General features: G+C 43.7%; 1 protein-coding gene across 1 annotated transcript in view; it reads left to right on the top strand.

Moving 5' to 3' along the window:
* Positions 1 to 24,405, top strand: part of LOC134208759 (muscle M-line assembly protein unc-89) — a 292,998-nt gene extending 268,593 nt beyond the window's left edge. Inside the window, exon 15 of the mRNA XM_062684664.1 lies at positions 24,043 to 24,405. Within this exon, the coding sequence (XP_062540648.1) occupies positions 24,043 to 24,293 (251 nt within the window). The 3' untranslated portion in view covers positions 24,294 to 24,405. The remainder of the gene's footprint in view (positions 1 to 24,042) is intronic.
* The last annotated feature ends 3,509 nt before the right edge of the window (positions 24,406 to 27,914 follow it).

Here is a 27,914-nt window from a genome sequence, read left to right as displayed (position 1 = left end):
TGTCTGTGGAATAATGCTTGAGTCACACATGTGGGCACAACGTTCTCTGTAAAACAATAGGGATGGACACGATTACTTGAACAGAGCCTTCGGTAGCTCAGCATCAGGACAGGTAGCTACAATGCAGGAAGTACTGGAGGTGGTTCAAGCAAAAAAAAAATAGGATTTGATGTAAATAATAAAAGAGAGACGGGTTTTAATCCCAAGGAGAATGAAAAAATCTCTCGCTTATTATGTCTGTATACACTCTCGATAGGTAGCATACCGTGAAAGACGTTTTCGGAAGTTGTTACGATAATGAACTGATTCGTGGAGCTTCGAGCTATCCAGTTTTCCCCGAGCGGTAATGGCCGCCTGCGGGTTCGTCTCTGATTTGACGTTTTTGGAGGTCAACTACACCCACCGTTCCGAGCATTCTGACCAATGTGGCATATAAGAAGGTGCTGATGAAGTGAATTCAAGCCTTCTTGCGGAAATCCGCTGGCGGAAAACTGAATTGAGTGCGATTTCTCCAAACGCTGAAAGCAAGAGAGAGACGGATTTCAAATAATAGGATCATAATCCGTACTTCTATTTTCTAACTTAATATTTAAATTAAAGCAGACAGAATGACCAGACCAACACGTGCCAACACTGCAAATAGTTCAATACACAACTTAAGAAGCAATCCCTTTGAATTTTATTCTGCTTATCTTACTCTATTAGTTGCAATTTGAAATTAAAACACGATCACTTTCGGCACAATTATGTCCAACAGGCGAACTAAAGGCACAGAGAACAGACGTTGAAGCTGGACTATGTTGTGATAACTTTTTATTGTTCATTATGAAATAACTTTGGAATTTCGCCGTTATCCCGTTCAAAAAATAACACTGTGCGCTAGTGTCGTTATGCATGCAAGAGCATACCAGCGCCATCGTGTTGTCCAAATAAAATTGTGTGTTGCAATGTCGACGTCGATGGCCTTTACACATGTTTTGCAAGAAATTTTGTCTGAAACTTGATTATGCATATGTACAACATGTGATAGATTTAGTTCGGAAAAGGTATTGGAGGGTAACCGCCCCTTCGGTGGGGTTTGATCCCACGACCCCAGTTCGCATGACAGGTGCTTTTCCCTACTAAGCTACGAAGGACCTCCGTCGTCCTCCGCAGCTTAGCGGGTACTGATGAAACCAAATTCCCAGCACCAGGTACCAGCCGATCGGTACCTTGTCGTAAGCTCAGGAGAAACGTTCTGCTATAGTGGAGTTCTAGCAAATGTACGTTGCTTTTGTTGGTTTTAGCCCCTACGACGATGGACGGAAATACCTGCCGTGTCCCTATTCCTCTTTTTTCTAGCTATGTCATTATGGCGTATCGCTATTGGGAGTGATCGCCATTGTTTGACTAACAGCTTCTCCCCAACACGGCTCAGCTTGAAATTTCATTTGGCTTCGAATGAAATGCACCACCGAATTGGGATTTGTTCTACCAAGCTCAAATGGTTCTATAAGCCCCTTGGTGAAGAACTTTTGTCTTGTTCGAAAAATTGCCGGACAACGGCATAACAGATGCTCCGAGTCTTCTTTTTCTATGTCACAGAAGCGACATAGATCATTTTGAAGTTTCCCTTTAAGCTTCAAATGATATCGACTCGGACAATGACCTGTAATGAGACCCGTATAAGTGCTTAGGTCTCTATGGTTTCTATTTTCATAGATTCCCATACCTTCAGCTCCATACGAAGAGAAGAAGTTGGTGAGCTGCAAAAAGGTTCCGGCCCTGTAAACCGACTTGATGATCCGAGTCTCGCCAGCATATCGGCTTTTTCGTTACCATCTATTCCACAGTGTCCTGGAACCCAATATAGCTTGACTTGGTTTCGACATGACAATTTTTGGAGGGACTGAATGCATTCCCAAACATGTTTTGAAGTGCATGTTGCCGACTTTGGAACATTCAAAGCTGCTTGGCTGTCGGACATTATGCATATATTTGAGTGTCTGTAGTTCCTACGCAAACATATTACAGAACACTCTAGAATTGCGTGAACTTCCGCTTGGAATACGAATGGCCAACTGCCCATGGGAATCGATATGTCTATCCCAGGGCCAGTAACTCCTGCTCCCACTTGGTTGTTCAATTTTAAACCGTCAGTATAAACGTAATTGGTCCTCCATTCAACCATGTAATACGCCCAGGATCAATTACTTTGAACAGTCTATTGAAAGTGTACTTTTTCCCCATCCAGTCTTCATTGTTTATTACTAGGGAGTTTATTCTGAAGTTTTTTAGAATGCTAAGATGACCCTTAAGGTCACCTCCTAAGAGGTTTCGGATCTTCTGATCCTCAAGGCAATCTTTTCAGCTTGTACAATTTGGAGCAGAGGAAGCATGTACATTAAAGCATTTAGTGCACTCGATGGTGCACCGCTCATCGCACCTGTAATTGAGATAGTCGCTAATCGTTGAAGTTTTTCGAGCTTCATCTGAGCATTCTTCTCTTTCGTCTTTGGCCACCAGACCAACGAACCATAGGTAATTCTTGGTTTTACTATAGCTGAATATATCCAATGGATCATTTTCGGCTTAAGTCCCCATTGCCTACCAAAAGTTCGTTAACTAATCCATAGAGCATTTGTCGCTTTATTAATGGCGTGTTCTAAATGCATGTTCCAGTTAAGTTTGCTATCAAGAACTATGCCAAGAAATTTGACTGTATTCGAAAGCTCCAATCGTGTACCTTTCAATATCATGTTGTTTAGTGAGAATTTCCTCCTACGCGTAAAGGGCACAATAGTGGTTTTGGAAGGATTTACACTTAATCCTTCTCTATCGCACCACGTGGAGACATAGTTTAAAGCAGCTTGCATTCTGTTGGCGATAATGTCATTGTATTTGCCTCGTACTATTATGGCAATATCGTCAGCGAAACCAATTACTTCGAAGCCCTGGGCTATAAGGTATTTGAGAAGATCATCTACTATTAAAGACCACAGTAAAGGTGATAATACGCCTCCTTGTGGGCACCCTTTGATTGCTCTAAAACTAATGTGAGAGTTTCCAAGGTTAGCTGATATTTCTCTTTTTGTTAACATTTCTTTAATCCAATCTACAATGCATTTATCGAAGCCACCATTCGACATTGCCTTTTTTATGGAATTATGAGAAGTGTTGTCAAAATCTCCCTCTATATATTAGAAAGCAGCAAGGAAAATTTCTTTTGCTTCAAAAGATTTTTCTAATTTTGTAACAACTGCATGTAATGCGGTTACTGATGATTTACCTTCCTGATAAGCGAATTGGTGTTTACTTTACGGTATTTGGGTTAAATACGATGACTTGATATGTAAAACTATTATTTTTTCCATTGTTTTCAGTAGAACGGAGGACAAGCTTATTGGCCTAAGCCACCATTTGACATTGCCTTTTTTATGGAATTATGAGAAGTGTTGTCAAAATCTCTCCCTCTATATATTAGAAAGCAGCAAGGGAAATTTCTTTTGCTTCAAAAGATTTTTCTAATTTTGTAACAACTGCATGTAATGCGGTTACTGATGATTTACCTTCCTGATAAGCGAATTGGTGTTTGCTTAACGGTAGTTGGGTTAAATACGATGACTTGATATGTAAAACTATTATTTTTTCCATTGTTTTCAGTAGAACGGAGGACAAGCTTATTGGCCTAAAGGATTTTGGTGAGGTTTTATCCTTTTTATTTGCCTTAGGGATAAATGTCACCCGTACTTGTCGCCAAACTGAGGGAATGTAGCTTAGCGATAAACTGCCCATGATCGCATATTTGTAACATTTGCATATTGGTTGATTTTGTAAATCGTTTGTCAATCCTCCCCACAAACTCAATCATTTCCAGCTTACCACAGATAAGCAAGATAGTAAAGCCTATTTTACTGTTGTGGGATTAGATGCAGCAAATTGAGCTTTCTGAATGATTCACAGGCTTTTAACAAAATGAACAAAAACGCAAGTGTTACAAATATGCGATCATGGGCAGTAAACTTGCTTGAAACAGCTTTGTGAGGATAGGTATTAAAATTGCCTTACCTTTTTGCAGCAGTACAGAAAAATTCCATCACTACCCGGTGATTTGAAAGGTTCAAAGGAATCTATGGCTCATTCGACCTTTCTTTCAGTAAAAAATTTTTGTGGCCAGAATACGTGCATCGTTCCTGGATCTTTCTAGCACAGTCAATTCGTTCACGGTTCCATGAATCTGATGGCTGATTTCAATGATTAAAGTTCCTATTGCATTCGAATTTAGGTCTTTATTTGAACAGATAATAGACCCCGGAAAATGAGTGTTCATCGTCAATTCTAACGTTTCACTCACATTCATTTCATTTATTTAGTCTACATCTAAACAGATAACACTGAATCAACAATTTGACGCCACAATACACGGTTCGAGGCCGCATCTCTCCATCCTCGAATACGCCCCACGCTCGCCAAGTCGTTTTGCACCTGGTCTGCCCATCTCGCTCGCTGCGCTCCACGCCGTCTCGTCCCTGCCGGATCGGAAGCGAACACCATCTTTGCAGGGTTGCAGTCCGGCATTCTTGCAACATGTCCTGCCCATCGTACCCTTCCGGCATTAGCTACCTTCTGGATACTGGGTTCGCCATAGAGCTGGGCGAGCTCATGGTTCATTCATCGCCGCCACACACCGTCTTCTTGTACACCGCCAAAGATGGTTCTAAGCACTCGTCTCTCGAATACTCCGAGGGCTTGCAAGTCCTCCTCGAGCATTGTCCATGTTTCATGTCCGTAGAGGACTACCGGTCTCATTAACGTCTTGTACATGACACATTTGGTGCGGTGGCGAATCTTTTTTGACCGCAGTTTCTTCTGGAGCCCGTAGTAGGCCCGACTTCCACAGATGATGCGCCTTCGTATTTCACGACTGACATTGTTATCAGCCGTTCAAGGATCCGAGGTAGACGAATTCCTTGACCACCTCGAAGGTATCCCCGTCTGCTTCCCAGTCGGGCCCTGTCGCGCTCGGTTCCGCCCACAAGCATGTACTTTGTCTTTGACGCATTCACCACCAGTCCAACTTTTGCTGCTTCACGTTTCAGGCGGGTTTACAGTTCTGCCACCTTTGCAAATGTTCGGCCAACAATGTCCATGTCATCCGCGAAACAAATAAATTGACTGGATCTGTTTTGATAAGAAAATTATTTTGAGCTTTTTAGTGGAATGTTTTCACCTGTCATAAGACGAGTTTGAACAATCCCATTGAATTCCACCACTTAATTGTATCCTGACAGATACGTATTTCGACCTCAACAGTAAGGCCGTCTTCAGTGTCTTGTACTTGACTCGACAAGTCGAGTCAAGTACAAGACACTAAGACGGCCTTACTGTTGAGGTCGAAATACTGTCAGGATAAGTGGAATTCAATGGGATTGTTCAAACTCGTCTTATGACAGGTGACTGGATCTGTTGAAAATCGTACCCCGGCTGTTGCAATCGGCTCTCCGCATGACACCTTCTAGCGCAATGTTGAACAACAGGCACGAAAGTCCATCACCTTGTCTTAGTCCCCGGCGCGATTCGAACGAACTGGAGTGTTCGCCCGAAATCTTCACACAGTTTTGCACACCATCCACCGTTGCTTTGATCAGTCTGGTAAGCTTCCCAGGAAAGCTGTTATCGTCCATGATTTTCCATAGCTCTACGCGGTCTATACTGTCGTATGCCGCCTTGAAATCAACGAACAGATGATGCGTTAGGACCTGGTATTCACGGAATTTTTGAAGGATCTGCCGTACAGTAAAGATTAGGTCTGTTGTCGAGCGGCCGTCAACGAAGCCGGCTTGATAACTTCCCACGAACTCATTCACTAATGGTGACAGACGACGGAAGATGATCTGGGAAATCACTTTGTAGGCGGCGGTAGCTGTTCAGTTTCCCAGATTCTGACTATCAATTTAAGCAGGCAAGTTGCTAGCTTTTCCGGGCCCATCTTGATGAGCTCAGCTCCGATACCATCCTAACCAGCTGCTTTATTGATCTTTAGCTGTTGGATGGCATCCTTGACTTCCCTCAAGGTGGGGGCTGGTTGGCTTCCATCGTCCGCTGAACTGACGTAGTCATCTCCTCCGCTGCCTTGACTTTTACTGCCTGTACTCTCAGCGCCATTCAAATGTTCCTCGTAGTGCTGTTTCCACCTTTCGATCACCACACGTTCGTCCGTCAAGATGCTCCCATCCTTATCCCGGCACATTTCAGCTCGCGTCACAAAACCTTTGCGGGATGCGTTGAGCTTCTGGTAGAACTTGTGTGTTTCTTGAGAACGGCACAGCTGTTCCATCTCCTCGCACTCCGCTTCTTCCAGGTGGCGTTTCTTCTCCTGAAAAAGGCGGGTCTGCTGTCTCCGCTTCCGTCTATAACGTTCCACGTTCTGCCGGGTACCTAGCTGCAGTGGCGACATCAGGTTGCTTCAGTCGCTCTAAGTCGTACCGCGGCGATCGTCGGTACCGAACATTGTTGATGACGGATAGTTTTGGGCGCAGTTTAACCATCACCAGATAGTGGTCAGAGTCGATGTTAGCGGCACGATATGTCCTGACGTCGATAATGTCGGAGAAGTGCCGTTCATCAATCAGAACGTGGTCGATTTGTGATTCTGTCTGTAGTGATGATCTCCAGGTGTACCGATACGGAAGGCTGTGTTGGAAGTAGGTGCTGCGAATGGCCACATTCTTGGAGACAGCGAAATCAATTAGGCCGTTTTCGTTCGTCAGCCGGTGTACGCTGAACTTCCCAATAGTCGGTCTCTTGGCCAACCTGAGCGTTCAAATCTCCTATGATGATTTTGACGTCGTGGCTTGGGCAGCTATCGTACTCACGTTCCAGCTGCGCGTAGAATGCGTCCTTATCATCATCAGTGCTTCCGGAATGTGGGCTATGGACGTTGATTATGCTGAAGTTGAAGAACTGGCCTTTCATCCTCAACCTGCACATTCTCTCGTTGATCGGGCACCACCCGATCACGCGCCTTTGCATGTTTCCCATCACTATGAAAGCTGTTCCCAGCTCGTGTGTGTTGCCGCAGCTCTGGTAGATGGTATGATTACCTCTAAACGTTCGCACCATTGATCCCTTCCAACAAACCTCCTGATGCGCTACGATGCCGAATCCACGGTCCTTGAGCACATCGGCGAGTATGCGTGTGCTCCCGATGAAGTTGAGAGATTTGCAGTTCCACGAACCGAGTTTCCAATCGCTAGTCCCTTTTCATCGCAGTGGTCTTTGCCGATGGTTCCGGTCCGTACTCTCTTGTTGATTGTTCGTTGCGTGAGTTTTTTTTTTTGGCTGGCTTGCAGGGCCTGACTCCAAACCCCCTAAATTTCCGGAGGACCATTCCTCCTTACTTCCGGTGGACCATGGTGCACAGTGTCACTTAGAGTCCCTCGCTGGCACTCGGACGATGATCAGCCGCCCCTAACATAGAAAACAGGCGCTGTTGTGAGCAGATCCTGACATGGAGAACAGACGCTCAATAAGATTTGCACCTCCGGAGAGGAGCAAACCCCCCTTTCCCTGTCCGCATACGACCATAGTTCCCACCGGGGTTGGTTACCCGATCTTCCCTAAGGTTGCTCGTATCCCGGCCAGCACCGCGGGGAGGTAGGGATAGGAGTTGCTGGGTAAGAGGCTAAGGACCGCGAGATGGGGTCTATTTTATTCCTTCAGGTACGCGAAGTACCAATGGTACGCTTTACCCAGCATTTGCCGTGCCATCACTCTACTCTATAAAGGGTTAAAAAAATGACCTGTCAGTATAGTAATATTTAATAGAGATCAAATACATCAAACTGGTTACCTTTCTTCTCGTTCTTACTATAACATGATCATTTGCATTACTAACAATTGGTCTAATACACTCGCGCTTTATCGCAATCAGTACCATTCATCACCAATTTGTCAAACGATGACGGACACCGTCACATAACACGTTTCTTTTTTCAAAGTCTTCTTACCCATCTACATTTAAACAACGAGTAGCAAACACATTCTTTCTAAATCACGCACCAAGTGCGATAATTTATGATCATCTGGTAGTATTTACGGTCTTAGTGGACACCAGAAACAACAGCTGCGTCTTCGTAAAGTTATGTAATCCCAGACTACTTTATCGTCACAGATCAACCGGCAACCGGCAGACTTTTGCGCAAAATTTACTCAAGGTCGATATTTTTCCTCTGATACGTGCCCTTCCTGGTTCATCGATCATGCTTTTTTTTAGCTGATTAGAAGAACTACTGACATAAAGCGTTGTCCATAAGTGAATTTCCTTCAACATACACACACCGATCAATGATGTTCAAATTCACCATAAGCAGATGTTTGCCATAGTGCGCCGTTTTCAGGTCAGCAGCATTCCAAAGCGATGACGGTGGAAAACCGGGCGTGCATCACGTCAGGAAGCACACACTTTTTTTTGGAAAAGGAAAATGAGAGCGTGTAACCGGACCGATTTTTGTGGTCCTCAGAAATTCTAATTTGATTCCATTTGATATGTTGCATTCGTGTCCGTCAGATCGTTCCTTCCCAGGGGAGCCGTGATCGTTCTGGTAAAATAACTTACTTTTTCTGGTTGGATTTCAGACTGGTTCAGGATTAAAAATGATATTTTCTTGTGCTCCAGATACTGGCATTGTTCGCTATTGACAATGACATAAAATAATCTGAAACTATAATGAATTCGGTATGCGCAGATATGGCAAAACTATTGAGTACTAAATTGCTTTATTCATATATACTCTCTGGTATCGTTATACTGCGTTTCCGAGTTTAATATTCATTAAGCGATTTCTCGGGTACACTGTCCGGATCAGAAAGCGAACTCAGCCTCCATGCTCTTTTTATGTAGCCACGTATCTACACTTTACTCTTTGGTATGTCAATAATTTTAATAACGAAAGTTTAAACTTATTTCTGTGATTAACGACTTCAACTTCACTTGTCATAAGACGAGTTAATACAATCCCATTGAATTCCACCACTTAACCACTTACCACCACTTAAGGTGACTCGGGGAGGCACTAAACACCGTGTTATTTCTCCTATCTTTCGTCTCTTTCTAGTATTATCACCTCGCAACTTTGGAGCGGCGTATTTCGGTTTTCAGTTGTTTGATGTAACTGTAAATGTATCAGCATGTAGATTGCGAGTAAGCACGCGCCGGTGATACTTTTTCAAAATCATATTTGTTGTAGAAAAAAATTAAGCATTCAATGATGAAATGATGACGATTTGATGATCGTTTGTGCTTCCCGTGTCACCTTAAGTGGTGGAATTCAATGGGATTGTATTAACTCGTCTTATGACAAGTGAAGACATTCCACTAAAAAGCTCAAAATAATTTTCTTATCAAAACGACTTCAACTTTCATAATAGGGACACAATGCGTAAGAAGTAAAACATCTGAGTGACAGATTTTAAATCAATACAAATAAATCGCAATTTAAAATGTATTTCCAAAATAAAGACTAAATCTTATCGAGCTTTCTATTTTGCTTTTTCATCATCAATATTGATATTTAGATGATTGTTTCCTTTTTTATTCATCGTGGTATTTTAGTAACCTTTGTTGTGTACATGATATAACAAAATTATGAAGTTTTCTACAATATTTTTACAAGAAACTAGGAAAATAAAATCAGCATTTTTCCTAAACCTTATGAAAATTTAGTTTGATCCGTCTACGGGTAATGCGGCTGGCGTTGTTCGACACGGCTCTCAAGCCTGTCACGAAATCGATTCGCACCAGAGCGTGTAAATGAGCCCCCGTAAAGTAAAAATAGACTCGAAGCTTCTTGTGTCGAGTCGAGTGAAAAAAGATGACGATTCGGCGTTGGCTGGTGCTCGCGCCATTTTGCCGTTTGCCTCAAGCAAACGGTGGCAATTTGCTTTGCCTTATAGCCGCGATGGAAGATTTCAAAACAATGTACGACAACTTACAGTGAGGTCAATTTCCGCCCAGTTATTCGAAAATACAGAATTAAAATATGCTGATTTTTCATGGCCGCTTATCGGACTTGTAATGTGATTGGTTTGTATTGTGTGGAACGTTTCAATGTAAAATCGAGCAGTTTTACTACATTTACAAGAAATAAGATTTATTTCCGACATGGGTTCAAAGCAAAGTATAAATCATTATTATAGAATTATTATCTGCAACGTATGGATTCAACGACTTTGTGCTGTGTTTTGCAAAATTTGGGTTCTTTTTTCATAGTACCTATCAGCCTTTTCTTACTCAATCACTCACTCATGTGTCCAGCTAGAAGGGGGCAGCACAATCCTCATATTACCACGGTAATGCGTTTTCGCCTATTTCTCCGGGAACGTTATGTCCCATGAATCATGTAGGCTTACCAGCTGGTATTCTTTTGGAGGATATGTCCTGCTTTTCCGCACAATGCTCTACCGTTCTTCTTTCACTAAAAAATTATTAGTTAAATTAGTAAATTAGTTTGACTATTCTCAAACCGGGCTTTGGGACAGTTTGTCGAATGACATTTAGTCGAAAGGACATTTAGTCGAAAGGACATTTGGTCGAAAAGACATTTGGCCGAATGGACATTTAGTCGAAAGAACATTTAGTCGAAGATCATTTAGTCGAATGATAATTTAGTCGAATGAACATTTAGTCGAATGCGCATTTTGTCGAAAAGACATTTAGTCGAATGTTGAAAGCGAATTTCAGCCGGTAATAGGTAATTTAGTAAAATGGATAATTCGTCAATTGATTTTTGGTTGAATTTGAATAAATAATCCAAAACAGACATGGATGAACTTATTAGAGAAATGCAGTTGACGTGAGGAAGTTCAATTAGCAGCGGAAGAAAAAAAAATACGAAAACTAGTGAAGATTTTTCACCTGAGCAAACGGGAACTTCTGAAAACCCTGGTAGACTTTATAAAAGTTGAAAACCTACTGAAATCTATGTACATCTATGTACATAAAAATGAATTTCTGTCTGTCTGAACCTTATAGACCCGGAAACTATTGAACTATTCGGCGTGTAAATTAGTATGCAGGAGTTTTTAGGGCCAGGAGAGGTTCTTAAGATGGTTCGAGACCCCTCTCCGCTTTGCAAAGGGGGGCTCCCATACAAATGAAACAAAAAATTCTCTTAAGAAAATTATTTTGAGCTTTTTAGTGGAATGTCTTTACTTGTCATAAGACAAGTTTGTACAATCCCATTGAATTCCACCACTTAATTGTATCTTGACAGATACGTATTTCGACCTCAACAGTAAGGCCGTCTTCAGGTGGTCATACAACAAAGCCATAAATCGGCCATCTTGGAAACCACGTGCTTTTTCTTGTGATTTTTCAAGAGCACAAATTGAGAGAACCACAATGTCCATGGGGATGAAGCATTCGTAGATCGTTTGCTTACTTGTGCCAAACAATCGACTTCAATTTCAGCATTGTACGAAAATTATTACGCTAGATTTGATGTTTTGATAATAGGAGTAGAAAACCGTGTGGTGAATTTGAAATTCACCACATGGCTTGATTGTATAATCACCTTCAGTGTCTCGTACTTGACTCGACTTAGTCGAAATACGTATCTGTCAAGATACAATTAAGTGGTGGAATTCAAAAATTTCTCCATAACTCGAGCTCTAATTAAAGAATAAATCAATTTTAGGCGAAACGAAGTTCGTCGGGTCTGCTAGTAGCAAAATAATAAGGGAAGGAACATAGTAGTCGGAGGCATTGGATGTGTTTTTTTGCTGTGCTGTCGTTTTTTTCATTAAATTTTAAAAGAACAAAAGTTTTGACATCCGATGTCAAGTATCGTAGATTTCAGGTGAAATGCAATGAAGCGGATTGGTGTGACGTTTATCAAGAGACCCGACGACGGTGTGGATCAAGAATGGGAGATTCATGCTACATCCTAGATAACGAAAACCTACAAAAACGAAGAATATCATGAAGGAAAGGATGGGGCAAGACAGAGTACGACGGTGGATTTCCATTATAATCAACAACGGATCCACAAGTTCTACCCACTGCTCTCCGAGAACTGGCATTTACCAGCTAAGTGATTTCTTTTATTTGATTTGTTTTTTAGTTGATTTTCTTATAGAATACTGGAAATGGGCCATTTTTAAACCCTCTCCATTTCCTCATTTCAACACAATTATTATGGACGGAAGACTGAAAGTGTGCTCTTTAGGGGACATATAAAAACAAAATGTTTACACATTTTTCCCGTTGCTATTCATATAAATTGATCATTTGAGGAACATAGTTGCACATAATATTTGTACCTCTTTGTGCGTGAAACAGTCCCACAAAAGGCCGGATTTTGGAGTCATAATTGAGTAGTTCATAGTCAAAAGAGAATACTTTAGTGTCTTCTGTGTGAAACCTTTTTATTGCAGTGTAGGGCATCGGAATGAATCACCCTACTTATCTATGTGTAACGATTATGGCTATATAGGAATTTTAGAAAGATCTTGGCTCAAAGAAAAATTCGTTCTATTTTTCGCTGATGAATTTTAATGTTGAAGATATTTAAAAACATTTTTACTCGACTGTGAAGACATTCGAAAATATCACCTGGCATCCCTAATATTGTACGGTGTTGCAACTGTTTCCGATTGTCTAACGGAACGAACACGAAAATGTTGAGGTCTATATAATTCATACATATATTTTTTGACGACTTTGATATTTATATGACTGCCGATTCTGTTTTTTTTTCTTCTGCAGAGTCATAAGCCATGATTACACGTTTTTTCTTTGTTTGGTATTATACATTTAATATCTTACCAGAATTCTCAGTGTAAGTCAATAAATGGATGATAGCCACATTTGCCTTTCATTCTTCGAGATGATCTTGTATATTGGAAACGTGTATTTTTTTTTTTTTTTTTAGGATTGTACAAATTATCTAAGTTCCTATAAGTGTTCTCCGCGTTTTGTTCGTACTCCGAGATCAAAATATTCAAGTACCGTCATCTGGGGGGAAAATGATCACTTATAAGACAAAACATGCAATAACAATGTGTGTTTAAATTTTAATTTTAATAAATTAAATTATCACAAATTTTTTGAGTTATCTGGTTTGGAGTGAAGTTGATCAAGACAACTCTACTAAAATCATTATGACATAGCCGTCAAGATACACTAGATTATTTGAATAAATGTAGAATTTTCCACGTAAAGAAGTCTACGAAGTCAATATTTGAAACGAAAATAGCGTCATTTATAACTATTTCTGTCTTTCTTTCACGAACTACACTTTCATGACTTTTCGGGGGGACCTGAGTAGCATTTTTTTCATGAATTGGTTTGAATACTGCAATCAATATCTTTCATGTTGCTCTGTTGATTGTGCTATTCAAATTGATTCATGAGGGGAGTGTTGCTTGGGTCCTTTTGGGGAGTTGAGCGAGAATTGTTCTAGTATAGATGTAATTATCGCTAAGATATTGATAATTTTTCCTCGCGTTAGATGAATATAATTATATTTATTTGTTTTAAAACAATCGCGATAACTGATTATCGCGGACACTTAAGATTCATTAGCAATAGCGCTACCGGAGCGATTGATTGTCTGCCCTTACGTTGGGTGAACAAGAACCAACAAAATACGTTGTAACCGATCTATACTTTGTTCTCGCTTCAACATTAACATGCTAGTTACTTGGATTACATCACTTACCAAGGTGAATCCTGATCTAAGTAATGACACTTCCTTTCCCTACTTACAATACTCCTTCCCGTAACAACCGTAGAGATGCAGACGATTCGTCGGTCTCTAAAACAACGGTTGTTACACTAACATTCCTTCCCTTCCCTAGATGATCGTAAGGACGTGGCCGGCGCCGTTATTGACCCATTAAAAGTTGAGCTTTCGGAACATGCACATTGAGGATGGAGTTCTAATCCCAAGTCCCATCTGTTGGTTCCCTGTGCAATTCCGCTAGTTCAGGTCAATCACGGAGTAGCAACTACGAATTGTACGGTCATCTCATGCTCATGCTCATGCTCATGCTCTGCTAGTAGCAAAATAATAAGTACTGATGGTGAAATGGGGCCCTCCTTAGCCGTGCGGTAAGACGCGCGGCTACAAAGCAAGACCATGCTGAGGGTGGCTGGGTTCGATTCCCGGTACCGGTCTAGGCAATTTTCGGATTGGAAATTGTCTCGACTTCCTTGAGCATAAAAGTATCATCGTGTTAGCCTCATGATATACGAATGCAAAAATGGTAACTTGGCTTAGAAACCTCGCAGTTAATAACTGTGGAAGTGCTTAATGCTGTGGAAGTGCACTAAGCTGCGAGGCGGCTTTGTCCCAGTGTGGGGATGTAATGCCAATAAGAAGAAGAAGATGGTGAAATACCCCCTATCCCATTTTTCTGCTCAAACTCAAAAACTGATGATATCAATGTTATTTTGCCAATACTTCATCGTAGTCGGCTTTAAAACATTTCGTTGATTTACATTTAGTCGAATGCCATTTGGTCAAATAACATTTCGTCGAAAGAACGTTTAGTCGAAGGGAAATTTGGGCGAATGGAAATGGTTTTCTTTTCCTCCTTTCTTTCACTCAATATTTATACAATAATTGGTTCAGAATAAAATCATCTAACCAACCATAATTTGTTAATTCTTGCCCGAAAATTTAATTTCGACCGAATGCTCATACAACCTAATGTCTATTCGACGTAATTTCCTGCCGACTAAGTGTCATTTGACGAGACATTATTGGACTAAATATCTTTTGACCAGGTGGTATAGATTCATCGCAGTCGGTTAGAGAAATCCATCGTTTTCCTATTATTCATTCTTTTTATGAACCCATCATCCTTTGGACAATATTGGAGCAATAATTATGTTACTTTTTGAAAAACCGCAAAAAATATATTTTTTTAATTATTATTGACTTAAGTTCCTTTCTTTCAAATATCTATTTGACGGAACATCATTCGGCTAAATGTATAGGCTTTCGACCTAATGTCCATTCGACCAAATGTCCTTTCGACCAAACGTCATTCGACCAAATGTACGAAGATTCTTCATTATAAAATCTGATTTCGACTAAATGTCCATTCGACGTAGTGTCCTTTCGACCAAATGTCCTACGCCTCTAGTGGACTAAAATTCACTTTCGACTAAATGTCCCTTCGACCAAATGTCCATTCGACGTAATGTCCTTTCGGCTAAATGTCATTCTACTAAGTGTCATTCGTCGAAATGTCTTTCGACGAAATGGTATAGATTCCAGTTCGTCAAATGACGTTTCGTCGAATGACATCTGGTCGATGGGACCTTTGGTCGAATAGGCATTTAGTAGAATGGACAGTTACGCGCATACGGGCAGCAGGGACTATGTCCAAGGGCTTGACGATCCCTCCCCAGGCCATCTGCGAGTTGTGGGGCTTGCCTAGGATGTGGTGGGGTTTGACAGTGGGCCCTGTTAAACCTCTATAAAAAGCTGCATGTATCCGCAAGTAGGCCCCACCAAAGCGACCGTGTGCCGCTCAAAGCGCACAAGCCCAAGTCCTGGTGTTAGGTGGGACGCTAAACAGCCCTGACACGACGGCCCTCCGACGAGACAGGAGGTTTGCGCTGGCCCAATAAGCCGCCTAGAAAACCAATCATTACGAACAATATAAGAGATAATGCGACTCGATATAATCGGCAAAGACCTAGGCGACGAATACAGGATCACGATTGGAAGCTTGGAACATGGAATTGCAAGATGCTAGGTTTCACAGGTTGCGACAGGATGATCTACGATGAATTACATCCCCGCAACTTCGACGTCGTGGCGCTGCAGGAGATTTGCTGGACAGGACAGAAAGTGTGGAAAAGCGGGCATCGAGCGGCTACCTTCTACCAAAGCTGTGGCACCACCAACGAGCTGGGATCCGGCTTCATAGTGCTGGGTAAGATGCGCCAACGCGTGATTGGGTGGCAGCCAATCAACGCAAGGATGTGCAAGCTGAGGATTAAAGGCCGTTTCTTTAACTATAGCATCATCAACGTGCACTGCCCACACGAAGGGAGACCCGACGACGAGAAAGAAGCGTTCTACGCACAGCTGGAGCAGACATACGATGGATGCCCACTGCGGGACGTTAAAATCGTCATCGGTGACATGAACGCACAGGTAGGAAGGGAGGAAATGTATAGACCGGTCATCGGACCGGATAGTCTGCACACCGTATCGAATGACAACGGCCAACGATGCATAAACTTCGCAGCCTCCCGCGGAATGGTAGTCCGAAGCACCTTCTTTCCCCGCAAAAATATCCACAAGGCCACATGGAGATCACCTAACCAAGAAACGGAAAACCAAATCGACCACGTTCTAATCGACGGTAAATTCTTCTCCGACATCATGAACGTCCGCACTTACCGCAGTGCGAATATTGAATCCGACCACTACCTCGTTGCAGTATGCCTGCGCTCAAAACTCTCGACGGTGTACAACACGCGTCGAAGTCGGACGCCGCGGCTTAACATTGGGCGGCTACAAGATGGTAGACTAGCCCAAGAATACGCGCAGCAGCTGGAAGTGGCACTTCCAACGGAAGAGCAGCTAGGCGCAGCGTCTCTTGAAGATGGCTGGAGAGATATTCGATCCGCCATTGGTAGCACCGCAACCGCTGCACTTGGCACGGTGCCCCCGGATCAGAGAAACGACTGGTATGACGGCGAATGTGAGCAGTTAGTGGAAGAGAAGAATGCAGCATGGGCGAGATTGCTGCAACACCGCACGAGGGCGAACGAGGCACGATCTAAACAGGAGCGGAACAGACAAAACTCGATTTTCCGGAGGAAAAAGCGCCAGACCGTGAAGAGACGGAGCAACTGTACCGCGCTAATAACACACGAAAGTTCTATGAGAAGTTAAACCGTTCACGTAAGGGCCACGTGCCACAGCCTGATATGTGTAAGGACATAAACGGGAACCTTCTTACGAACGAGCGTGAGGTGATCCAAAGGTGGCGGCAGCACTACGAAGAACACCTGAATGGCGATGTGGCAGACGAAGATGGCGGTATGGTGATGGACCTGGGAGAAGGCGCGCAGGACATAATTCTACCGGCTCCGGATCTCCAGGAAATCCAGGAGGAGATTGGCCGGCTGAAGAACAACAAAGCCCCTGGGGTTGACCAACTACCAGGAGAGCTATTTAAACACGGTGGTGAGGCACTGGCTAGAGCGCTGCACTGGGTCATTACCAAGATTTGGGAGGAGGAAGTTTTGCCGCAGGAGTGGATGGAAGGTGTCGTGTGTCCCATCTACAAAAGGGCGATAAGCTGGATTGTAGCAACTACCGCGCAATCACATTGCTGAATGCCGCCTACAAGGTACTCTCCCAAATTTTATGCCGTCGACTAGCACCAACTGCAAGGGAGTTCGTGGGGCAGTACCAGGCGGGTTTTATGGGCGAACGCTCCACCACGGACCAGGTGTTCGCCATTCGCCAAGTATACAACGTGCCCACACATCATCTATTCATCGACTTCAAAGCCGCATATGATACAATCGATCGGGACCAGCTATGGCAGCTAATGCACGAACACGGTTTTCCGGATAAACTGACACGGTTGATCAAAGCGACGATGGATCGGGTGATGTGCGTAGTTCGAGTTTCAGGGGCATTCTCGAGTCCCTTCGAAACCCGCAGAGGGTTACGGCAAGGTGATGGTCTTTCGTGTTTGCTATTCAACATCGCTTTGGAAGGGGTAATACGAAGAGCAGGGATTAACACGAGTGGTACAATTTTCAATAAGTCCGTCCAGCTATTTGGTTTCGCCGACGACATAGATATTATGGCACGTAACTTTGAGAAGATGGAGGAAGCCTACATCAGACTGAAGAGGGAAGCTAAGCGGATCGGACTAGTCATCAACACGTCGAAGACGAAGTACATGATAGGAAGAGGTTCAAGAGAAGACAATGTGAGCCACCCACCGCGAGTTTGCATCGGTGGTGACGAAATCGAGGTGGTAGAAGAATTTGTGTACTTGGGCTCACTGGTGACTGCCGAAAATGACACCAGCAGAGAAATTCGGAGACGCATAGTGGCTGGAAATCGTACGTACTTTGGACTCCGCAAGACGCTCCGATCGAATAGAGTTCGCCGCCGTACCAAACTGACAATCTACAAAACGCTAATTGGACCGGTAGTCCTCTACGGACACGAGACCTGGACGATGCTCGTGGAGGACCAACGCGCACTTGGTACCATCTATGGTGGGGTGCAGATGGCGGACGGTACGTGGAGGAGGCGAATGAACCACGAATTGCATCAGCTGTTGGGAGAACCATCCATCGTTCACACCGCGAAAATCGGACGACTGCGATGGGCCGGGCACGTAGCCAGAATGTCGGACAGTAACCCGGTGAAAATGGTTCTCGACAACGATCCGACGGGCACAAGAAGGCGAGGTGCGCAGCGGGCAAGGTGGATCGATCAGGTGGAAGATGACTTGCGGACCCTCCGTAGACTGCGTGGTTAGCGACGTGTAGCCATGGACCGAGCCGAATGGAGAAGACTCTTATATACCGCACAGGCCACTTCGGCCTTAGTCTGATTAAATAAATTATAATAGAATGGACATTTGGTCGAATGAACATTTAGTCGAAAGGACCTTCAGTCGAATGGACATTTTTTCCAATGGACATTTTGTCGAATGGACATTTTGTTGAAAAGACAAGTCGAAATGTAAACGTCCGAATGTTGAAAGTGAATATCAGCGTAACAGCGTATCTATTTAAGGAAATGTTTCATTGGTGTTTTGAAATATGTCTTGAAAGGAGGCTTCCGGTCCTCTTGAAAGGAGGCTTCCGGGCCTCTTGAAAGAAGGATTTTGAGCCTCTTGAAATGAGCCTTCCGGGGGCCTCTTGAAAGGAGGCTTCCGAGCCTCTTGAAAGGAGGCTTCCGAACCTTTTGAAAGGAGGCTTCCAGGCCTCTTGATGGGAGGCTTCCAGGACTCTTGAAAGGAGGCTTCCAGTCCTCTTGAAAGGAGGCTTCCAGTCCTATTGAAAGGAGGCTTCCGGGCCTCTTGATAGGAGGCTTCCAGTCCTCTTGAAAGGAGGCTTCCAGGCCTCTTGGAAGGAGCCTTCCGGGGGCCTCTTGAAAGGAGGCTTCCGAGCCTCTTGAAAGGAGGCTTCCGAGCCTCTTGAAAGGAGGCTTCCGAGCCTCTTGAAAGAAGGCTTCCAGGCCTCTTAAAAGGAGGCTTCCAGGCCTCGTGAAAGGAGGCTTCCAGGCCTCTTGATAGGAGGCTTGCATTCCTCTTGAAAGGAGGCTTCCAGTCCTCTTGAAAGGAGGCTTCCAGTTCTCTTGAAAAAAGGCTTCCAGTCCTCTTGAAAGGAGGCTTCCAGGCCTCTTGTAAGGAGGCTTCCAAGCCTCTTGGAAGGAGGCTTCCGAGCCTCTTGGAAGGAGGCTTCCGAGCCTCTTGGAAGGAGGCTTCCGAGCCTCTTGGAAGGAGGCTTCCGAGCCTCTTGGAAGGAGGCTTCAGGCCTCTTGGAAGGAGGCTCGAGGCCTCTTGGGAGGAGGTTTCTGAGCCTCTTGGAAGGAGGCTTCTGAGCCTCTTGGAAGGAGGCTTCTGAGCCTCTTGGAAGGAGGCTTCTGAGCCTCTTGGAAGGAGGCCTGAGCCTCTTGGAAGGAGGCTTCTGAGCCTCTTGGAAGGAGGCCTGAGCCTCTTGGAAGGAGGCTTCTGAGCCTCTTGGAAGGAGGCCTGAGCCTCTTGGAAGGATGCTTCTGAGCCTCTTGGAAGGAGGCTTCTGAGCCTCGGAAGTGGAAGGAGGCTTCCGAGCCTCTTGGAAGGAGGCTTCCGAGCCTCTTGGAAGGAGGCTTCCGAGCCCCTTGGAAGGAGGCTTCCGAGCCCCTTGGAAGGAGGCTTCCGAGCCTCTTGGAAGGAGGCCTCCGAGCCCCCTGGAAGGAGGCTTCCGCGCCCCCTGGGAGGAGGCGTCCGAGCCTCTTGGAAGGAGGCTTCCGAGCCTCTTGGAAGGAGGCTTCCGAGCCTCTTGGAAGGAGGCTTCCGAGCCTCTTTGAAGGAGGCCTGAGCCTCTTGGAAGGAGGCTCTGAGCCTCTTGGAAGGAGGCTTCTGAGCCTCTTGGAAGGAGGCTTCTGAGCCTCTTGGAAGGAGGCTCTCCGAGGCCTCTTGGAAGGAGGCTGAGCCTCTTGGAAGGAGGCTTCTGAGCCTCTTGGAAGGAGGCTCTGAGCCTCTTGGAAGGAGGCTCTGAGCCTCTTGGAAGGAGGCTTCCGAGCCTCTCTTGGAGGAGGCTTCTGAGCCTCTTGGAAGGAGGCCTGAGCCTCTTGGAAGGAGGCTCTGAGCCTCTTGGAAGGAGGCTCTGAGCCTCTTGGAAGGAGGCCTGAGCCTCTTGGAAGGAGGCTTCTGAGCCTCTTGGAAGGAGGCCTGAGCCTCTTGGAAGGAGGCTTCTGAGCCTCTTGGAAGGAGGCCTGAGCCTCTTGGAAGGAGGCTCTGAGCCTCTTGGAAGGAGGCTTCTGAGCCTCTTGGAAGGAGGCTTCTGAGCCTCTTGGAAGGAGGCTTCTGAGCCTCTTGGAAGGAGGCCTGAGCCTCTTGGAAGGAGGCTCTGAGCCTCTTGGAAGGAGGCTTCTGAGCCTCTTGGAAGGAGGCTTCTGAGCCTTTTGAAGGAGGCTTGAGCCTCTTGGAAGGAGGCTCTGAGTCTCTTGGAAGGAGGCCTGAGCCTCTTGGAAGGAGGCTTCTGAGGCCTCTTGGAAGGAGGCTTCTGAGCCTCTTTGAAGGAGGCCTGAGCCTCTTGGAAGAAGGCTTGAGCCTCTTGGAAGGAGGCCTGAGCCTCTTGGAAGGAGGCTTCTGAGCCTCTTGGAAGGAGGCTTCTGAGCCTCTTGGAAGGAGGCTTCTGAGCCTCTTGGAAGGAGGCTTCCTGAGCCTCTTGGAAGGAGGCTTGAGCCTCTTGGAAGGAGGCTTCTGAGCCTCTTGGAAGGAGGCTTCTGAGCCTCTTGGAAGGAGGCCTGAGCCTCTTGGAAGGAGGCTTCTGAGCCTCTTGGAAGGAGGCTTCTGAGCCCTTGGAAGGAGGCTTCCGAGCCTCTTGGAAGGAGGCTTCCGAGCCTCTTGGAAGGAGGCTTCCGAGCCTCTTGGAAGGAGGCTTCCGAGCCTCTTGGAAGGAGGCTTCCGAGCCTCTTGGAAAGAGGCTTCCGAGCCTCTTGGGAGGAGGCTTCCGAGCCTTTTGGAAAGGCTTCCAAGCCCTTTTGAAAGGAGGCTTCCAAGCCCTTTTGAAAGGAGGCTTCCAAGCCCTTTTGAAAGGAGGCTTCCAAGCCCTTTTGAAAGGAGGCTTCCAAGCCCTTTTGAAAGGAGGCAGGGGAACATGTACCCCAGGTTGAGAACCGCTGTTTTTTAACAATGATTAGAAAAAGGTAGGTAGCCAAGGTTTGGGAGGATGAGGTTCTGCCGCAGGAGTGGATGGAAGGCGTCATGTATCCGATCTACAAAAAGGGCCATAAGCTGGATTGTAGCAACTACCGTGCAATCACATTGCTAAACGCCGCCTGCAAGGTACTCTCTTAAATTGCAAGAGAATTCGTGGGGCAGTACCAGGAGGGATTCATTGGAGAACGCTCTACCACAGACCAGGTGTTCGCCGTACGCCAGAAATACCGCGAATACAACGTGCCCACACATCTTATATTCAAAGCCCCATATGATGCAAACGATCAAGATAAGCTATGGCAACTAATGCACGAACAGGGATTTCCGGATAAACTGATACGGTTGGTCAAGGCGACCATGGATCGAGTGATGTGGTTGGCTCGAGATTCAGAGACATTCCTGAGTTATTTTGGAACGCGCAGAGGATTACGGCAAAGTGATGGTCTTTGGTGCCTGCTATTTAACAACGCTTTGAAGGGAATAATACGAAAAGTAGGGATTGAGACGAGTGGTACGATTTTCACGAAGTTCGTTCAGCTTTCTGGTTTCGCCGACAACATTGATATTGCGGCAAGTAACTTTGAGAAGATGGAGGAAATCTACATCAGACTGAAAAGAGAAGCTAAATGGATTGGACTAGTTATCAACACGTCAAAGACGAGGCACATGATAGGAAAAGGCTCAAGAGATGTCAATGTAAGCCACCCACCATGAGTTTGTATCGGTGGTGACGCAATCAAGGTGGTTGAAGAATTCGTGTACTTGGGCTCATTGGTGAGCTCCGAAAACGATACAAGCATCATGGCAGGAAATGGTACGTACTTTGGACTCCGAAAAACGCTCCGACCACATGGCGGGGTGCAAATGAAAGACCGTACATGGAGAAGGCGAACAAGTCGGACGACTGCAGTGGGACGGGCACGTATCCAGATAGATAGATAGATAAATAGATTGATACATATATTGAAATTCCAAAATTATTTAAGCCGAATAAAGCACTTTCAGGAAAAGTTTGAAAGTAATTTTAGTGATTTGTTTTCAAATATAAATTACTGACTCCAACCTTGAAACTACTTTCCTACCTAAAAATTAATTAATATATATTTTTACAAAAATGATTCACGCAGCTGTGACCATCATTTTGGTACTGTAGCTGGTGATGATTTAATGCCATTTGACAGTGTCGAGTCTTCACTTTCGCAATACCTTTCCATATGAATCACAGATGCCAGCTCAGACAGAACACGAATAAGCATTCTAAATAAACATCACGGCGATCGCGTCAGATATGGTCGAAAAGTGGCACTCACGAAAAACCGGTGGCTTTACTCAGGCAAAATACGATTTTCCATCACCACACTGTCCCCGTAGGTGTCGTAAAATCTTTTGTTTTTAGAACATGAATAACGTGAACTATTTTTCCTTGGATGGGCGACTGCCGCTTATGCACGTTTAAATTTGAAGATTACACTCATGGTATGAAATGAATATCATTAATTTACAGAGATATTGTTTGCATGGTGAGACTTCCGTTGAGCGGTAGCACAACACAGCTTGAGAAGCTGGGTGGGCGTTCCGATTCAGGGAATCTATTGACAAGATTATTATAAAATTTGCTTGTATATATAGGTATAAATGCATAAATGGAAACTTCGTTTTGGAAATCTTGTAATTTATAACAGAAGAAATAAAATGAGCATCAAGCTACGAGGCGGCGCTGTCCCAGTTTAGGAATGAAAAGTCACTATAGAGATACACTTTTCCCTGCCAAAAGGAATAAAATCAAAAAACTTTTTTCAACATTATTCATTCCCAAACCACTAAATCTATTGACACTGCTTCAGGAACAGATAATCGTAAAAAAGGTTGAAATCCGCTTCCGTCGCAGTACCATCACAAAAAAACGACACTTTTTTTCTCAAACTTTTGACCGCATGCACAATGTAACGCGTCGAAGCGGTAAAATCGAACGAGAAAACTTCTAATTTTAGAACGGCTTGCTCGCCTGAGCGGGTCGGATCTTAGCGTGTGCTGAATTTTGTCTTCTTCGCAATCGCACAAGCAAATTTTGTCCGTCCCACAATAGCACAGCTCTAATTAAAAAAGCGACCAAAACCACGAATGAATATTTCATTTGTTGCTAATAAAAGTAAGAAAAATGTATAATAATTAACTGTTAATAAAATAATATCAGCAAACAATTCTAGTTGAAATTCTTTCTTGTCGATACTCATTTTCATCTTTATTTCAAATAAAATCTATTATAGACCTAAGATTTGAAAAAGTTCAATGAAAAGGTTGCATAATTTCTCAAGCAATTGATAAGTTAACGAAGTTGTATGCAATAATCGATGTTTCTTCATAATCAATACATCTAAATCAAATATAATATTTTATGGTGTGCTTCAAGCTATATTTCAACCATTGTGTGGTATGTCGCCGTCGTCGATGTTATGAATGCGAGTAGGATTGACGGAAATTTACAAATTTCACAACTGAATTTGTGCCCCCTTCCCCTTCCAACCAATTATTCAAAACTTCTAGCAAACACGTTTCAGAAAACTGATTCTACATAGCCACCACCACTATGAAAAATTATGAATTTTCCATTTTCCACTTCTACATTCACAGACCTGAGCACCGAAACATCATACCTCAGCTACAAGGAACTACGGCCGAAGGTAAACGATCCAGAACGGCAAGACCACAATGGATTCCAGGACAGGGGTGGACCCACGAACGATTGGCCCCACAATCGAAGACTACGAACCATCGAGCAGCAATCCACAACGTATCGGTCGATTTGTTTGATTCAGACATCGTCGCAGTCGCTGCCGGCACCGCCACCGCCGGTGGAAGGTAAATTTGTTCGCACTAAGTAGCGCCTATTTGTAAACTGCTAAGCACTAGGTTGTAAATAGAAGCAAGACATAAAATTGGTAGTAGAAATAAATGCTGGGGTGTTCGGTGGATTTAACCAACTGGAGTAGAGCACATTACGGTAGTTTTGCTTTTTAGGATTTTGCTGTAAATAGTTGGTTCATGCACTGGTTTCGGAAATAGCGAGCTTTGTAACAAAATTTATTTATCGGAGGCAGCTGTTGGCTTCATTTTTTCATTATAAATACCGGATGGAAAACTGAAGCTCTTAACTGAAACTAGAAACTTAAAAATTATGAAAGAAATTGGCCTAATACCGGACTCGTAGATTGTGTTTTTAGTTAATATCCGTTGAACAGACGGCTAATACCGATGACAAAACGATGCTAACCATGTGAAACAGGCAAGTAAGTAACAACGGAAATTAAGACTTAACTCTTAGCACAATATATTTGTTGTACCCTGTACCAGTTTTAATTTAACCCAACTAAACTCGAAAAACTGGCGGAGAGAATTTATCAAACTCTCGAACAAATGATGGGATATGGATATGGGATATTGAAAATAATGAAATCTTTTAAGAAACAACAAGTTATGAAAACTTAAGTTCATGTTGAATTTTAAATAATACTGAACGAAATTTAAATCAAAATAAAAAAAACACGCGTCTACAGATGTTTGGGTTGACTTTTCATTATCATTTTCATAAAAAAAATCAGAACGTTATCTGATGCTACAAAAATCAAACATTATTCTGTCGGATCTTTTCAATGCTATAGATTCCATATTATAAATGATATTGAAACTGGGTGAAAGAAGGTTATGTATTAGTAAATCCTATTTTTTAGAATATAACAGAATGTAATTAGATTTGCAGTGCTAATCCCATTTAATGGATTATAAGAATTTTTACACTGGATAGTTTCCTATCCAGTACTTAACATGTACATTGTACATTGGTAAACAATTGAAAATTGCCATGAAAAATACGGAAACAGCAATTGCAGCTTCCGTGACATAACCACAATGCAGTCCGGAAGGACTAAGGCACGCCTGTGTTCGTTAAGTCCGATCGGCCCATGGCTTCCTCTGCTACGTGGGTTCCATGCCATAAAGGAGGAGCAGCTCGAGAGCTGTGCCCGATAACTAGTGGCCACGACAATGCGAAGAAATATCACGATCCGCTTTATCTGGTCACCATCAGAAAAGACCTCAGTCTGGTCAGGGTAGGTACTTGATTACACTGATCAGTGCGATAAAATGGAAGTAACGGACCCCATCAGCGTCGACCATAGATACATCAAACCAACATTTTTATATCGATAAAGATTATCTCGACTCCCCGCCGACACCCAAGAATTCTTTGCAGTACTCCTCAGAAACTAACTCCGATTTTTACGTGGATCTCGAACCCTTTGTGCAGCAATTAGTCCCTTGACACCGAACTGAAATTTTTGAACACTGCTCAATTGGTTTTAACATTTTCATCTTTAAAAGTCACTGGTCAACTAGAACGCTCGCTTTCGTTGGAACAACTGGCAGATTTGCTCAAGTCTACATTGTAATCGATAAAGCGTTCATAACTGGAACACATCCAAAACTCGAGACACACGTTTCTGTTTATTAGGAGCTTCCTAATCATGAGACTTGATCGGCTAACTAGATGAAAAGTTGTGACCATCGATCCGAAAATAATGTAGCGAAGAGCCTGGGCTAATTCCAGCTGAAAATTTCAAAATGCCCCTTAATGGCACAACAATAGATTGTACCAATAAGACCTTGACCTTAAACAGCAAGCTTTTTTCAGGCAGCAAGTTAGGACCTATGGCCGGCAGTAATTCCTATTGGTTGATTGCGAGGGTAAATTGTCTTTAGCAAAGGAAATTGGTTTTGGTGGATCGGGTAAAGAAAAGTTAGTTGTCTTCATTCCAAATACTCTGCTGGATGGTAGCTGGTCCTAAATTCAGTTTCAAAATTGCAGTACAAATACACCATTACTTAGCAGACTATAACAAATGTACTTTCTGGAAATACTGGGTATCAACTTATGGGCAAAAAGACTAGAATTCTTTGTTAATACTTTGTTCCTGTTTTTTTCTTCTCTCATTTAAAACGCAAAAAAAAATTCCCAGCATAGGATGCAATACTTGTTTTTCTCCTGGGTTATTTAAATGAGACGAAGGTTAACATCTGTTGCATTTGAGCAACCAGCTAACTCCATTGAAAACTGCACACCACCACACAAATAAACCTGTCTCAACATCATGGTTATAAAACCAGAACAATGATTTAGAACATCGTTTTCCAAACTGTAGATCGCGAAAGATAAAACGATTCATACTTTCGTTCTTATTCTGTGCCACAAATCTATACAAGCTTTAAAATTAGGATCTAAGTAATTAATGGATCATTAGAGAACAACAAATTTGCGAATTTAACGGCTTTCTTTTGTTATCCGATATTTTAGCAAATATATTGAAATTCCAATTTCTTCCAAAAACATTTCTTACCCAAATGCAATCCAAAACTAAGCGGGGTTGAACTTCATTACTAATAAGATTTAAAAACAACCTAATAAAGATAAGAAAATCCATGCTAATCCAAATTCAATCCAAATCAAATCGAATTCAAATTCAATCCAAATCCAATCTAAATCCAACATAAATCCAATAAAATTCCAATAAAATCCTTATCCAATCCAAATCCAACCCAATCCAATCCAATCGAAATTCGAATCCGAATCCAAATCCAAATCCAATCCTATCCAAATTCAATTTAGAACGTGTTCAGCTGTTTCTGTCATGTCAGGATGTCCCGGGCCTGCGCAGAGCAGATATCAGTCCAACACGCTCTGCCAGTTGGCTACCGTTGCGGTTCTGATATTCCTTCGGCTATTACCGATACCCCTGAGGGCGTACTATCCTCGTCTTCCTTGACCACCAGTTTGATGGGCACTATACCCGTGAGTAAGTATGCTACCTCGCGAAAACCCGTGCGGTATGCACTCTCAGGCACATCAGCCTATGCAGCATATATATTATATATAGAAGGCGAAAACTGCTGCATTCAGACGTTGCCGTTTGTGCTCAACACCGACACTCAGACTAGACCTCCGTACCGCAGTATTAAAACTGTCACGTGCTACCACGCTTGCCAGCAGCCGGTGCTTGCTGGAGCTCTCCATAGAGCTGTTCGCCGTCAAACTCACTAGTGCCGATATCGCAGTCGATGCGCGCTTGCAGGAGCAGTCGACATGGTTTCCATAGCTCAGCTTATCGACCCCAATTAATTGAGAGTTCTCCTGTAAGCAGGGTTTGCAGAAATCGCTCTCAATAGCTAACGAACAACCGAATAGAGTTCGCCGCCGTACCAAACTGACTATCTACAAAACGCTTATGAGACCGGTAGTTCTCTACGGGCACGAGACCTGGACGATGCTCGTGGAGGACCAACGCGCACTGGGAGTTTTTGAAAGGAAAGTGTTGCGTACCATCTATGGTGGGGTGCAGATGGCGGACGGTACGTGGAGGAGGCGAATGAATCACGAGCTGCATCAGCTGTTGGGAGAACCATCCATCGTTCACACCGCGAAAATCGGAAGACTGCGGTGGGCCGGGCACGTA

The sequence above is a fragment of the Armigeres subalbatus genome, chromosome 2, assembly GCF_024139115.2.
Source record: "Armigeres subalbatus isolate Guangzhou_Male chromosome 2, GZ_Asu_2, whole genome shotgun sequence".
Taxonomy (NCBI): domain Eukaryota; kingdom Metazoa; phylum Arthropoda; class Insecta; order Diptera; family Culicidae; genus Armigeres; species Armigeres subalbatus.
Note: the sequence above shows the minus strand (reverse complement) of the source record. Positions and strands in the feature narration are given on the sequence as shown.